Source organism: Pleurodeles waltl, chromosome 2_2 (assembly GCF_031143425.1).
Source record: "Pleurodeles waltl isolate 20211129_DDA chromosome 2_2, aPleWal1.hap1.20221129, whole genome shotgun sequence".
NCBI classification, from domain to species: Eukaryota; Metazoa; Chordata; class Amphibia; order Caudata; family Salamandridae; genus Pleurodeles; species Pleurodeles waltl.
This window is the reverse complement of record NC_090439.1, coordinates 739,874,163-739,887,774: the sequence shown is the minus strand read 5'-3', so window position 1 is coordinate 739,887,774 and position 13,612 is coordinate 739,874,163. Positions and strand designations below refer to the sequence as shown.

The window sequence follows — 13,612 nt, the reverse complement described above, 5'->3', positions numbered from 1 at the left end:
TTGTATCCTATTAGAACACAGGTGAGATAACACAACTATTCCACAGATATTTCTTTATAGGTGTCATCTAAGATTCTTACATTATTACAATATGCATATATATAACACTCACCCAATGCGACTATGTTTCCTTTTAATCCTATTTTTATATTTTTCTCTCTTCTTTGTAAATGGCTTCAATCGTTATTTTTGAATCTTCTTTGTGTCCCTGTAAAATTATATTAGGAGTACGATGTTTATCCTTATCCTTACGACCAAATCTCCTGCAGTATAACCTTAAAGTTATACTCATAATCTTAGTATTCTAGTCTTACCTGATAGTTTAAGTTCGTGCGAGCGAGTACGCTGTAATTGTGCTGTCTTATTCGGCCCCGGTATTTGAAACCGAGGCTCCGTAACCCCCAACCATTTAAACGTCTCTTCCTAAGATAGAAATAGAGGACGGACTCCATTCAGTCCCATCCTCATTTATGAAATGGTAAAAACTGATGACGGACTTCATTTCGATCTGTTCAATTATAACAAATGCATTTCCCTGATGCTATCGACTGGAGCTGTAATGTTCCAATTCACCTTAACAATAATGTATATGCCGCTTTCACCATTTTTTTATATTTAAGATTAATAGATAAGATGCAAAATAGTACATTACCCAACCTATCTATAGATTTAATTATATGTATCTTACTCCATATAATAAGTGCTTATCTATGACTATTGTCCTATGTATTTCACACTATTCTATTGTGTTATTTAGATAACTTATGTCTAAATAGGTATAGGCTCTTTATTTAAATTGAACTAGATTGTTCTAAAGCAAATGTAATACAATTAAGTTAGTATATTATACTCTAAGGGACAAATCTCACATGAATCTACATAATTCATAAAATGAAATCTAGACCTTGCACATGATTAAATTATTTATCACCTAAAAAATACTCCATCTCATAATCTGTATTCATACCCCGTTCTACTGCTCCCAGTCTCATGATCCATTTTGATTCTCTTCTCCGTAAGTCTAGCTCCCTATTGCCCCCCCGTGGAGTTGTTTCACAATAGTCAAAACCTATAAATTTAAACATTTTATGAACATTCTGTGCTGTACATGTTTTCATATGGAATGCTATGGGATAGCGTTCATCCCCTTGCTTAATTGCCCTCCAATGTTCCGAAATTCTAACTCTCAAAGGCCGTATCGTACTGCCTACATATATTTTGTCGCAAGCGCATATGAGCATATATACAACAAATTTTGTATTACAGTCAATATGTGATCTTATAAGTATTTTTTCACCTCTAATGCCCTCCAGATGATCTTTTGGTTGCCATGCCCATTTACATACTGCGCATGATCCGCATTTAAAGAAGCCCAGTTTCCGCTTTGTAAGCCAGTCTTTTGTGGTTTCATCTGTCAAATAACTCGGACTAAGAATACTATTGAGGGTGTTTCCTCTTCTATATACCACCTCTGGTCTTTTGCCTATAAATTTCTTAAGTGTCTCATCCCGACTCAATACCGACCAGTGTTTATTCATGATTTGTACTGATTTGTTAGAGTTTTCCGTATAATCCAAGACGATTCTAATTTTGTGGTCCCTGCACACCGGCAGCCTAACGGATTCGTAGTTCAACCGGCAGTATTCACCCAATGTTTCCAATAAGGTCCTCCAGCGTTTCAAACTGAGTCTATCAAGGGCGAGTTCAAGGACCAATTGCTCCTTGATCTTTCCTGTCCTCAACCCGATTCCTTGGGAGGTGCTGGTAGGGTATCCAACCCTGTGCCTTCTTCTTTGATCACGGCAACCGGCTCCATTTGGCCACAGCTTTTGCAAACTCTTCAAGCCACTGTGCTAGCCTTGAACTAGCACTCTGATAAACTGGACATTCAAGTCGATTTGCTGAATACACTGGCCTCTTACATAGCTGATATTGATCAAAAAATAGAAAATCTTAACCAGCTAATCACCGGAGCCCAGGTGAGCTCTAATCTTGCGCAGCCAACATGCTGCTGCTCTCCAATTATCAACAGCCTTTCATCTTTGCCCACTTTTTTAAGTTTGATCTATGCAAAATCAAGAGGCTATCTCCAGCTCCTGTGGTGCCCCTGCCGAATTCAAGTTCCCATTTTGACTTGGTTCAGGATCCTATCAAACCAAAAACATTGGACGATTATTTCTTTCTAGTCAAAAGTGCAACTTCTATCAACCCCTCTCAGCTAGTTGCCACTGGAGCCTCGGAGCATGTCATTTTGGCCAACTGTGTTCCCAAGATCCCTCATTTGCTTGAACTTGAGTCCATGGTGCCTGTCACTGCCCACTCTCCCTGCATTCCTGCACAACCAGCTTTAACACATCCAACGCCCCTAGGAGTAGAACTTGAGGCTCAACATTCACTGTGCAAGTGGGTGAAAAAAAAGACTCCGCAAACAACGGAATAAAAGGCGGAGCCATCCCCCTCAAGAATTCCTAACTAATGCTCAATCGCAGGTCTGTCCTGAGGTGCTCCAGTTCTTGCAGTCGCAGGCGGTCCCCAGGGTGACATCACCATCCAACCTCCCATTGACCTCATTGGTTGTACTTCCTCCCCGAGAGAGCCTGTTAAGGACCCTGCGGCTGGTATTACTGTGTTGGGAACTGAACTCCTCTTCAAGGACCCTTTGACTTTGGCTGAGGAAGTTAACTTAGGCAGTGCGTTGGGTACAGCAGCCTCCCACTGGGGAGGTGGAGTGCCTGCCTGCTCCACGGTTACATTAGTTGAATCTAAAACTGTGTACGGAAACACCAGTGGTGAGGTTCTGGTTCCTGGTCCTTCTAATTCTTTTAAGCTGCCTTCTTACAACACAAGAAGCCTACCTGCAATATTGTCATCAAGCTATCTGTCCGTTCCCGCTGATATTCCGGCCCTGGGGGGTCCTGTGGACTCACATAATGTAACAGATCAGTTACAGCCTCAACGGCCTTACTGGAGGGTATAATTTCTAAACTTGTGTTCATTCCTGAATATCGCTCCAGGGGCCCACATGACATTTTGAATAGGGGTAACATTTTAAGGCTTTTCAATGTCATCTCAGATCTTAATAACATCGGCTCTAAGGACATTGTGTCTATTGATTTTCTGGACACAAGTGGGTCTAGCTCAAGGGAATCCACCCTGGTTACTTTATTCTCTGCCTCAATAGCTCAGTCTATTTTTTCCAAGACAGACTTATTTCACTCGTGGGGTATTACAATTATTCCTTATAAGGAGTCTGGTTATCCTGTGCTACTATCAGAACTTCAATGTCCAACGGCTCCTATAGTATTGAGGCCTTTTTCAATTTTGAAAGGTGCTCTAGGTGGAACCTCTACCTTCAATGGCACCCCTTGCACTGGTTCTGGTTCCCAGGGGGCATCTAACTGGGACTGGCTGCCCGCTATCTTCTTGCACGGGCGTCCTCATTGACCATCATGGGTGGGTGGTCTTGGGTCAACTCCTGGATGTCTGTCCCTGTGCTCTTGGAACATCAATAGGATGTGCACAAGTTTGCTTCGGCCGATCTCTTAGCATTTTTGAAGAGCTATGATGTAATCGTTCTTCATGAAACCTGGGGTGAGAACAGCTGTTTGCTGTCTGGGTATTGAGAAATATGGAAACCTGCCCATAGAACAAGTAAGAGTAGCTGTGCCAAGGGAGGACTGGCCACCTATGTAACTGTTAAACTAAATGGGAGTGTTCTGCCACTGGTCTGGGATGATAATTGGATTCAGGGGACGGGACTGAACAGCAAACCCTTATAGTAATTAATGTTTACATTGCGCCTGGCACAAAGGATATAAGGGGCAGGTTGTCTCGACTGATGCCGATTGTGGACGATTTAGTTGGGGAGTACCCTTGTGCTAACTATCTTATAACTGGTGACTTTAATACAAACTTGTTTCAACACACAATGGAGGCTCTTGACGGCCCTGATCTCTGTAACCGTCAATTAATTCCTGAACAATTGAATCCTCAGGGCTGTTTGCATTGCCCATGGGAGAGTACACAGTAATGCATCTCAATAGCATGGGCTTTAAAGTCCTGAATAGGCATTTATGTGATGATGTCCCTCCCCTGTGGACAAGATCAGATGGTCGATCCTACTCCTATTTAAATTATACCATTTGCAATAGTGAATTGTTTTCCTTCATTGAAAAGTTTTCAATTTTGCCTCGAAGCGAGAGCGACCACCGTCCACAAATTGTATCCATCAAATCTAGATTTCCTTTGTCTGCTCTGAGTCTTTAAAGTGCATAAAATGGAATTCTTTTATTGGCGGCATTGTATTGTCTGAATGTATTAACTTTTTTTACTCTGAGGGATTGGGTTGTGAGTCCCCAATTAGGTCATGGGTTAAACTTTCCTGCCTTTTATTGAGGCAACATGCGCGCAATCACTCTCCACCCCAGTCTTTTTTCATTTCAAGGGAATCCAGGAACCTAAAGAAAGAGCGCAACAGGCTAGCAAGGGCACTTAGGAAAAGTCCTGACTCCAAGCGTTTACTCATTAAATACAAACAACTGAGGAAAGACTATAGGAAGGCTGTTTATGATGACCACCAGTCCTACCTTAATCAGTTTTAGGCTAAACTTTTAAGTGCAAGAAAAAATCCAAATTCTATGAAATTTTGGTCCCTTATTAACAATCTAAATAGCAATCAAAGGGGCATTGGCATTGCCAACATTTCTGAAGGAGTCTGGACGTCTTACCTGACTATTCGCTTTTCTGCAAGTAAGTCGGATGGGAAATTGTTGAATGTGGGGGCTTATAGCCCTACTTTTGCTCTGTCTAAGACGCGTCCCATGATTATTGGGTCTTTAAATCCCACACAGGGAATGAAGAAGTCCTTTCAATTACGTCTTCCTCATATCATCTCGAGGGCTAAACAATTTGGAGCCCCTGGCCCCAACGGTCTCCCGCAGGCACTGTTCAAACAAGACCCCCTGTATTGGGCCAATCATCTGGCCCATCTGTTTGAGCACTGCCTCCTGACTTCAACAATTCCCGAGTCTTGGCGGGTGCCATTCTTCATCCCATATATAAAAGTGGTTCAAGGTCAGATCCTGCTAATTTTAGGATGATAGCCCTGTGGGACAACGAGGCCAAGTTTAATGCCAGTCTTTTGTTGCAAGATCTCCATGCCTGGGCTGATTTAAAGACCCTAATCCCCACTGTTCAAACTGGGTTTTCTACTGGCTCAGGCACTTCGACAAATCTGTTAGCACTCTCTATTTTGATCGACAGGACGATTCTGTCAGGCTTAACGCTGAATTGTTGTTTTGTTGATTTTAAGGTGGCCTTTGACTGGGTCCCCAGGAGCGCTTTGTGGGCTAAACTACAAAATTGGGGTATCCCCTCAATGCTCCTGGGTGCCATCATAGAACTCCATAAAACTACTTGGGTTCGTATGAAGCTCGGGATGGGTGCTCTCTTTCTAGAAAAATCCCTACCACCCGTGGTGTGAAACAGGGCTGTGTGCGTCTCTTGATGCTGTTAATTCTCATCCCCCTAAGATTGGTGGTGTTAGGATCAGTCATCTGCTTTACGCCGATGACCTTGCACTATTTATTTACACTAAGATCGGCCTTCAATGGCTGCTTAATCAACTTGCATCTTATACTTCCGAGAATCAACTGGAAGCTAATCTGCTTAAAACCAAAGGGGTTTTCTTTAGAAGGAAAACACATTTGGGTTTCAGTTGGTATTATAAAAGCTGTAAACTTGTTTTGACCAGTCTTACAAATATTTAGGGGTGCACTTCGATTCCAGGGGCAGCTCTGTTAAACACAAGAAGGAGATCGAACTCAAAGCTGTGGCATTGCAGGTGGCCTTTTCCAAATTATCCAAACTTTTAAAGGGGACCGACCTTCCTTCCCTTAATGGAAGTTATGAGAGTAAAGATTATCTCTTCATTGGCCTATGGTCAAGAAATTCTGTTGGGCAAAGTTCCTGCCTATTAGGTAGGCTGGTTAATAAAATCTATAAGAGTGCCTTTCATGTCCCGCACCTTGCCTCACCCGCTCACGTACAGTTGGAATTTTGGCTTCCAGATTTGGTGGCAGCCGGTGCTGGTGCTTTTTTGAAGCTCTGTCATAAGCTGTGTCGTGCCACAGATGGCCGTTTAGAGGCAGTCTTGTGGCAAGAAATCAGTGAGTCTAAATTGAAGGGATCATACTTCCATTTTTTGGCCAAATGCAAATGGCGACTGGGTGTTGATAATCTCTGTGAAAGTAATCCCCCCCATTCTCTGTTCAAAGTAGGTGTAAAAAGGCTTATTCAACTGTATTCGTATCACTCAGATCGCTCCCTCCTTGTTTAACAGAAGCATGCCTGGTCAGTTATTAAATCTTTCAAGCCAGGTATGCCTTCTAGCTTCTAGCCTTCTAGCTTCTTTTCCTGTTCTAATGGGTCTTTGTTAAAAAGGGCCTTTGTGGTGATGGGCGATTGGGGTTTCTTGAATCATCTACATCAATGGTGGCTATCTTCTGGGGAAGGGGTGACATGCAGAGGCTGTAATGATGCAGCAGAAACCCTTGATCATGTGGTCTGTCTGTGTCCAGCTTACTTAAGGAGTGTAGATTTTTGCTTCGACGCAAATGGAACAAACTGGGAATTTGCTCCCATCGAAAGGCTATTATTCAGTCTCTGGACCCTGCTATTACAATGCTAAATGTATTAGTGATTACATTTATTAAAATAGCTCAATCTAAATTTAGGGGCACTGCGAGCAATGGATAGGCATGATTGGAACTTTTTTTTTTCCCTGCTCTTGCCACGCTGTCCGCTGTTGGTTAGGTTGTGGATTTTAATGGCATATGTCGGTATTTATTGCAGCCATTATTAATGCACTACGCACTTTGGGGTCCGGGGTTATGTATTTTGTTTTGTTATGCATAATGTGGAGTTCTGGGCTTGGTGGTTTATTCTATTTTATATTTTAGGACTGTTTTATACTGCCTGTTTTTAGCATGCATTTAAAAATGCTTCTGACTGTATTTGTATTTATTTTTCTTTCTGTCAAATTGTATTGGATTTTATTATCTGTACAATAAATTATTCATCATCACTCTATTCGACGCCACTTGACCTCACACAATGCCACACTGCACCACACCACTCTACGCCACTACACACCATCTCCTCTATGCCACTCTACTCTATGCCACTAAACAACACTCCACACCACTCTTATCTATGCTACTCTACTCTACACCACTCCACTCTACGCTCTATTCCACCCCACTCTATGCTGCTCTACACCACTCTATGCTACACCACTCTACTGTACGCTACTCTATTTTACGCCACTCCAATCTACGCCAGTGTTGGTGTACAACAATGCTAAAACACATTGTAAAAGCCAATAGCTCTCACATAGGCGAGACCTATTGGCTTTGCCAGTGCTTGTTTATGCAAGTTAACACGTTTGCCTACCTGTGTCAGTTGTTACAAAGGTCATCTCAGATATTTTGAATAAAAGGAAACTGTGGTGTTATTTTTTCAGACATTTCCAGAAATAGATAAATATTTGGGATTTAGAAGGGTGACACAAACAGATACGAGTTGAACAGGGCGATAATGTTTTCTGGCCACTGAACCAAAAGGTCATTAAAACTCTGACTTTCCAAATAAATCACAATGTATGATCCTGTCCAAATTATTATATCTCCTTGAGCTCTAGATACCACGGTTTTCCAATATATGTGTTTAAAAAAATCAAATCAATCCCAGTATTTAGAGGAATATGAAACAACATAAAGATGCGTGGTCTGATTTAACATATTCAAGCAAATTGAGAGCTTAGTACATATATTAACATCTGGTCCAACAAAGATGTGCGTAGTTTACAGCAGAAAAAAATACTTTACTGCCCATTACTTTCAATGTATACAGTGTTGCTATAGTCACGAAAAGGTTGTGGAATATATGAAGCAATCAAAATTCGAAAAGGATGTTTCTAATTATAAAGGAGACATCTTTGGAATTCTCGTAGCAACTTAAAATCGAAACAAAAAAACACACATTCTAAAAGATGTAAAAGCGAGTTGCAAAATGGAGCTGAGTAAAATTGCAGGGGGCACATGTGAGCAACTATACAGGGAAATCCAATATGAAACTGTTGCTTAGCGGAAGGAGAGGGCTGGGCATTTACAGACGCGCAGAGCAAGCAGCTCAGGTTACACAGGTTGGGGCAACATCTGAAAGCGCCAGTGCAGAGCTGGCAGCGGTGCTCATTCACGCAGGCCAGAAGAGAAGAAATTTGGAAGTGTAAACACATCACCGACACAGAACTAAAAAGAAAAACCGAGCTACTTCCTCTGAAAGAGCTCACGAACTGTGAAGAGAGGTGGCAGTTCAAGAAACGAGCTCCAGGGGTCCTGTTCGCTAAAGAGGCTGAAAGAGGGGAAGCCACTCGCCAGTGCGTGACGGATCCCTCCATCCTTGCGAGGCAGACACACTGAGCACGCTGAGTAGATTCAGTTGTTTCTCGGCATTACCTAGTTTTCGTAGTACACTATGTGAACTGTAAAAAATGTTCTCTTGGTTTGAGCGTGGTTAAAGTTTCCCCCGCGTAGCGGCTCCCACCGGAACCCCCATTAGCTGCAGAACACGACCGTACTTAGGGGTAGGTACATTTACACTGGAGATAAACACAAGCATATGGCAAGCCTGCGCGTGGTGTCCGTGAAGATTAAAGCGAGATAAGACTTCATATTTAGTGCACCCTCGCCTGTAGCCTGATAACTGCATTGCTCAGGACACTTTCATGCTATTTCTTCTCTCCAGGTGCAGGGGTGGAGAGGCGATCCAGCGACTGGAGGGTGACAGGCCACCGTGTCAAGGATGAGAAAATCGGTGAAAAGGATCTTCAGCTCGGCGGAGGCGGCCAAGCGGCAAGAGATGTACCATGGGCTGGACATGGAGGTCGAGAGCAGCACACCGACCCCCGCCAAGACCGTCTTTGAGGTATGCTGTGTGTACAGGGAGGAGGGTGGTGCCAGGCAGCTGCTTCTGGTGAACTGTCAGCACTGTTCGAGTGCGGAAGGCTGCAGGCGCACAGCACTGTATGCCCCACAGCCTGTAAAACGCGAGTGGGAACAAACCACAAATCTCTGCGAGACATTCTGCCCACGGAGTTTGTGATTCATCCCATGACTGGATGGATGCTACATACGATAAAGTGCAGATTCTTAAAAGCTGATTACAATTGTTAAGGAGGCGGCGTTGGTCCCCACTGCAACCAAATAAAACTGGGCCGTCAGTCCCCGAGATGGCTAAAACAACACAAGCATTGGCAATTCGAATATTACCTGACATGCATTATGACCCCTGACTAAATCATTAACAAAAACCTGCTGTACTAAAACATAAAAAAAAAAAATATATCTGGACGCAGTGCTGAAGAATGTAATGTGTGATGATTAAAAGTACTTTTGAGAACTAAGATGGGCACTCATACATTTCAAGAACCCCATTGGAGGGCGATTGATATACCGAACACCCAACAACATGAGATGAGAAAGAAATACTCCACTGGAGCCAAATACCAATTTAGGCATAGTTTAAAGAATTGGTAATAATAAATGTAGCAGACAACTGTAGCCTCAAGCCACACCTAACAACTAGGACTCACTGCTCCTGCTGAGTTCTTGGTAGCTGTGCAAGTGCTTGTTACACTAACTTGCTCTATTAGTAAAAAGGGATTGGATCACTGTTGCAATCAACTCCTCACTTGTCCTTCACCTTTCAGTTTGCTCAGAAAAGGTTTGCAGTGGTGGGAGTATTTCTCACATTTTATGCCATGCTTTTACCAAAACCTGTCATTGCATCACTATTAATTGCAGAGGTCAGAGATATATTTGACTTGTTAAATGGCTTGTATTTTCCATGCTTGTATGACTTAGTAGTTAAGTGGCGTTTTCTAACTGATGCGGTAAATTTTGAGTGACACTTAACCAAGGTGTTCCAGTGGCTATTAGCTATGTTTGTGTTGTAAAAATACCACCTACATACAAAATACATATGGTCTCTGTCTATAGCACATACACTGCACATAGAGCAAGGAGGATATTGTATTGATCTTACCATGGAAGCAAGGTACACAAAATATTGCTGTGCCAGTCCAAGGCGTATGAACAGCACCAGCGAGGCTGGACAATGTGGGCCTGATTCACAAAGGCAAATTTACACTTTTGTGTAGGTTTAGGATTGATTGCTATTTACAAAGGTATTTTATGAGTAGTATGTTTACGACCGCGAGGTCTCCCCACATAAAAGATAGGTCTGTCCTTATAAGTTTACATTTATGAATTAGGCCCCATGAAAATATCCTGTTCTATATACGATTACAGACAACTGTCTTGCAGGCAATTGTTGTGTGTCTGAACGCTGCAGATGGTCTTACAAATGGCCTTGCTTGTAGGAGAAAAAGAGCAAAATGCCGTCTTGTCTCGGTCATTGGCACTTTTTCAGGAATCTCTGGGCAATCGTGGTTTACTGGGTTCAGTTTTTGTAAATCAGAGCCATTTACTACTATTAGACACAAGACTGATCACCAACAACACCCATTTAGCACTTGACTCTCAGGATAGAGACCTTGTGCAATCCAAGCCTTATTCATGAAGGTGGTGTGGGATTGGAGACTCAGCGCTGAATAACTTTTAATTCACTGTCAATAAATCACTGTCTAGTTAGTAATTTGGTTCATAAAAAGAGAAGTACTTTATTACCACTGATACAACTAGTAACAATACGAGCATAATCAAGAAAGGGCATTTCTTTCAGGTACTAATTCAAGCAGTTTCCATAATATCTGCAAGGCCAGTTCTTAAAAGTAAAGTTTATTGACATGTTGTTCTATGAAAGGGATCCTAGTGGCTCTATAGATCATTCTTTGCCTCCTCTATCTGGGTTCTATGTCACAGTACCTCTAATTCTGGTCAAGTTTGTGTATCATTAGTGAGCAGCTCATGCCTGCCGGTGTCGGAGTAGTTACTAGCCCCACATGTAGAAATGCTTGGAAGAGAGAGAAAACACAATGCGTGGCAACTCTCTCATCAAAGAAAATTATTTACAAATGTTAAACAATACATGATCCAAATTACAATAGGGTTTAATACAGCATATTAAACATTTATCCAACCGTAGTGTTGCCAAATGGCTTCATAATTTAATTATGAAAAAAATGAAGTTGAACAACAATCGAAAAATACAACAAAAATGTGTTGAATTAATATTTTTGTATTTTAATACAATTGTTGCAAATTGATGACAAATTCCCTGCCTGAATTATATTTTGATACAATTATTGAAAATTGGTGACAAATTCTCTGCCAACACGTGTTTCGTCTAGGGAAATCTCCTTTTAAAATCCCAAACGACTTCTTCAGGGCTACAATTCATAAACACAAAACAATAAATAAGAACCAAAATGCTCCAAATTAATTACTTAAAATGTGATAGGGGAACCCAGAAACACCCAGTGTCTCTGCCAAAACCAAAGCTAAGATAGTAAGTGCAAAAGAAAGTAAGTAATGCATGCAACACACTACTGGAATTTTACCCAAGTGCTCACTATACAAAACCCATAATAGTGATGTGCTAGCTCTCAATCGATTAGCATCAAACGTGACCCACTCAAAACCTCTAGTCACCAGAGATAAATCACCCTACACGCTGCAAAAACACAAAAACTCCCTACTGAAAAGTAGAAAGGAAGGAAAAGGGGGAAACTCGACAAATACCTTTTAATTAGAGCAATCTCTGAAATTTCATGTTAGCCGACTGTTATTGCAACACCGGTCATGGTTAATGCGATCTGACATCAAGACCAAAAAAGAGAGATAGGAGAAGGCCAGACGACCTGTTATATTTCGCTTGCCTCCAAATAAGCCATAAAACTTCCAATATATTATTGTCACATTGGAATTGCAATCAAAACACAAGAGAGATACCTTCGTCCAAAATCCGTAAGGAGAAATGTAAACCCGTCTGTTAGATTCAGCTGAAATGAAGTCAGAGGAGAAAGAGTCTAAGTAACACGTATATACATAAATAGCGTGCTGTCACAAGCTCTTAACGTACACAGTCACTAAAGAAAATCGACACATCCAGCGTTTCAAAACTTGCCTCTTAAGTAAAGATGATGCCGTATTGGCATGAATGGCATTGTCAGTACATGGAGCGACCACGACGCGAGTACGCGTCTCCTCGTTAGCCAGCAATCATCCCAGGAAGTAAATATACTTCCGGGACCAGCGTCACAGCGTAAAAACCGCGAAATAGAAAAAGGACTAATCTAAAACCAGTGCAAAAAACAATCATCGACTTCATGAAAGACGGAAAAAGGGTAAATATTCCAAACCGCCAGACGAACCTAATTAGACTCTAAGAGGCAACGCAAAGCAATACATTTTCCTCAATTCACAAGAATTAACAACACTAGGAAATAGTAAACACGATCTTGTATTGCGCTAGAACCTAAGAAAAGACCCTAATCTATCATTGTTGGAAAATATTAAACACGTTCTTGTGTCAGGGAAGCAAGTCAGGGACCAGGATTAAGCTATACCAGAAGAGAAAAACATATTCTATCATGCAGGTAAATGGAAACTTTTAGACTGAGTCCCATAAATTAAGTTAGTTGTTAATTAGAACTGGAAGAAGTTTATATGTCTTAATAAATAATTTTAAGAGAATAAAGATCTAGACCCCCACATAGAGAACTATGTGTATTTAAAGGTGGCCGATTGGAGAATTTTGGCTCATGGTTAACAGATAAAAGTCCATCCTAGGTGTGGAATGAGTTTACATGCCACTAAAATACAGCAAGACAAAATACAAATACCAAAACACAAAGATACTGTTGAGCATACAAGAATCGATTTTACACAATTCACAATTGTATTGAATAAGAAACTTTACAGTATATACTGGAATTGCACAACAACAAAATACACCATTGAGTAATGATAGGTACTATTTAGTGTGAGCAGAACATGTCAATCCCCCAAAAAGAACTCTAATTCCCTATCGGAATTAAGGCCTAATTCAACGGCCCTTAGTCTCATGATCCAGAGAGCTTCTTTCTTATGCAAGGCTAGTTCTCTGTTGCCACCCCTCAGATCCTTAGGGATATGTTCTATTCCAAAAAATTCGAAACTCCTATGTATAGTTTGTGAAATACAATCAGCAATATGCGCTACTAAGGGATATCTCACATCGTTGTTCTTAAGTGTTCTCCAATTCTAATCTTCAGTTGACGTATTGTACTTCCCACGTAAATCTTGAGACATTTGCAGCGTATGATATATACTACATGAGTGGTATTACAATTAATCAATGAATTGATATTAAATTGTTTGCCTCCCTCAGAAAATTCACTAATGTTGTGGCATGCCCAACGGCATGCCCCACAGCAGCCACACTTAAAAAAGCCACTCAGTTTTGTAGAAAGCCATGTTTTGTTGGTGGGGCTGGTGGGGAAACTAGGGCATAAAATACTCTTTAAATTTCTGCCCCGCCTGTAAGTAGTTGAAACTCTAACAGGTAATAAATCTCTTATAGACTCATCCTGTAACAACATGTTCCAGTG

The 13,612-nt window shown here is 41.4% G+C and overlaps 1 protein-coding gene across 1 annotated transcript in view; it reads left to right on the top strand.

Annotated features, from left to right (window-relative positions):
• Nucleotides 1-8,224: 8,224 nt before the first annotated feature.
• TRPA1 (transient receptor potential cation channel subfamily A member 1) overlaps nucleotides 8,225-13,612 on the top strand; it is a 1,042,932-nt gene continuing 1,037,544 nt past the window's right edge. Inside the window, exons 1-2 of the mRNA XM_069220348.1 lie at nucleotides 8,225-8,644; nucleotides 8,806-8,985. Of these exons, the coding sequence (XP_069076449.1) occupies nucleotides 8,863-8,985 (123 nt within the window). The 5' untranslated portion in view covers nucleotides 8,225-8,644; nucleotides 8,806-8,862. The remainder of the gene's footprint in view (nucleotides 8,645-8,805; nucleotides 8,986-13,612) is intronic.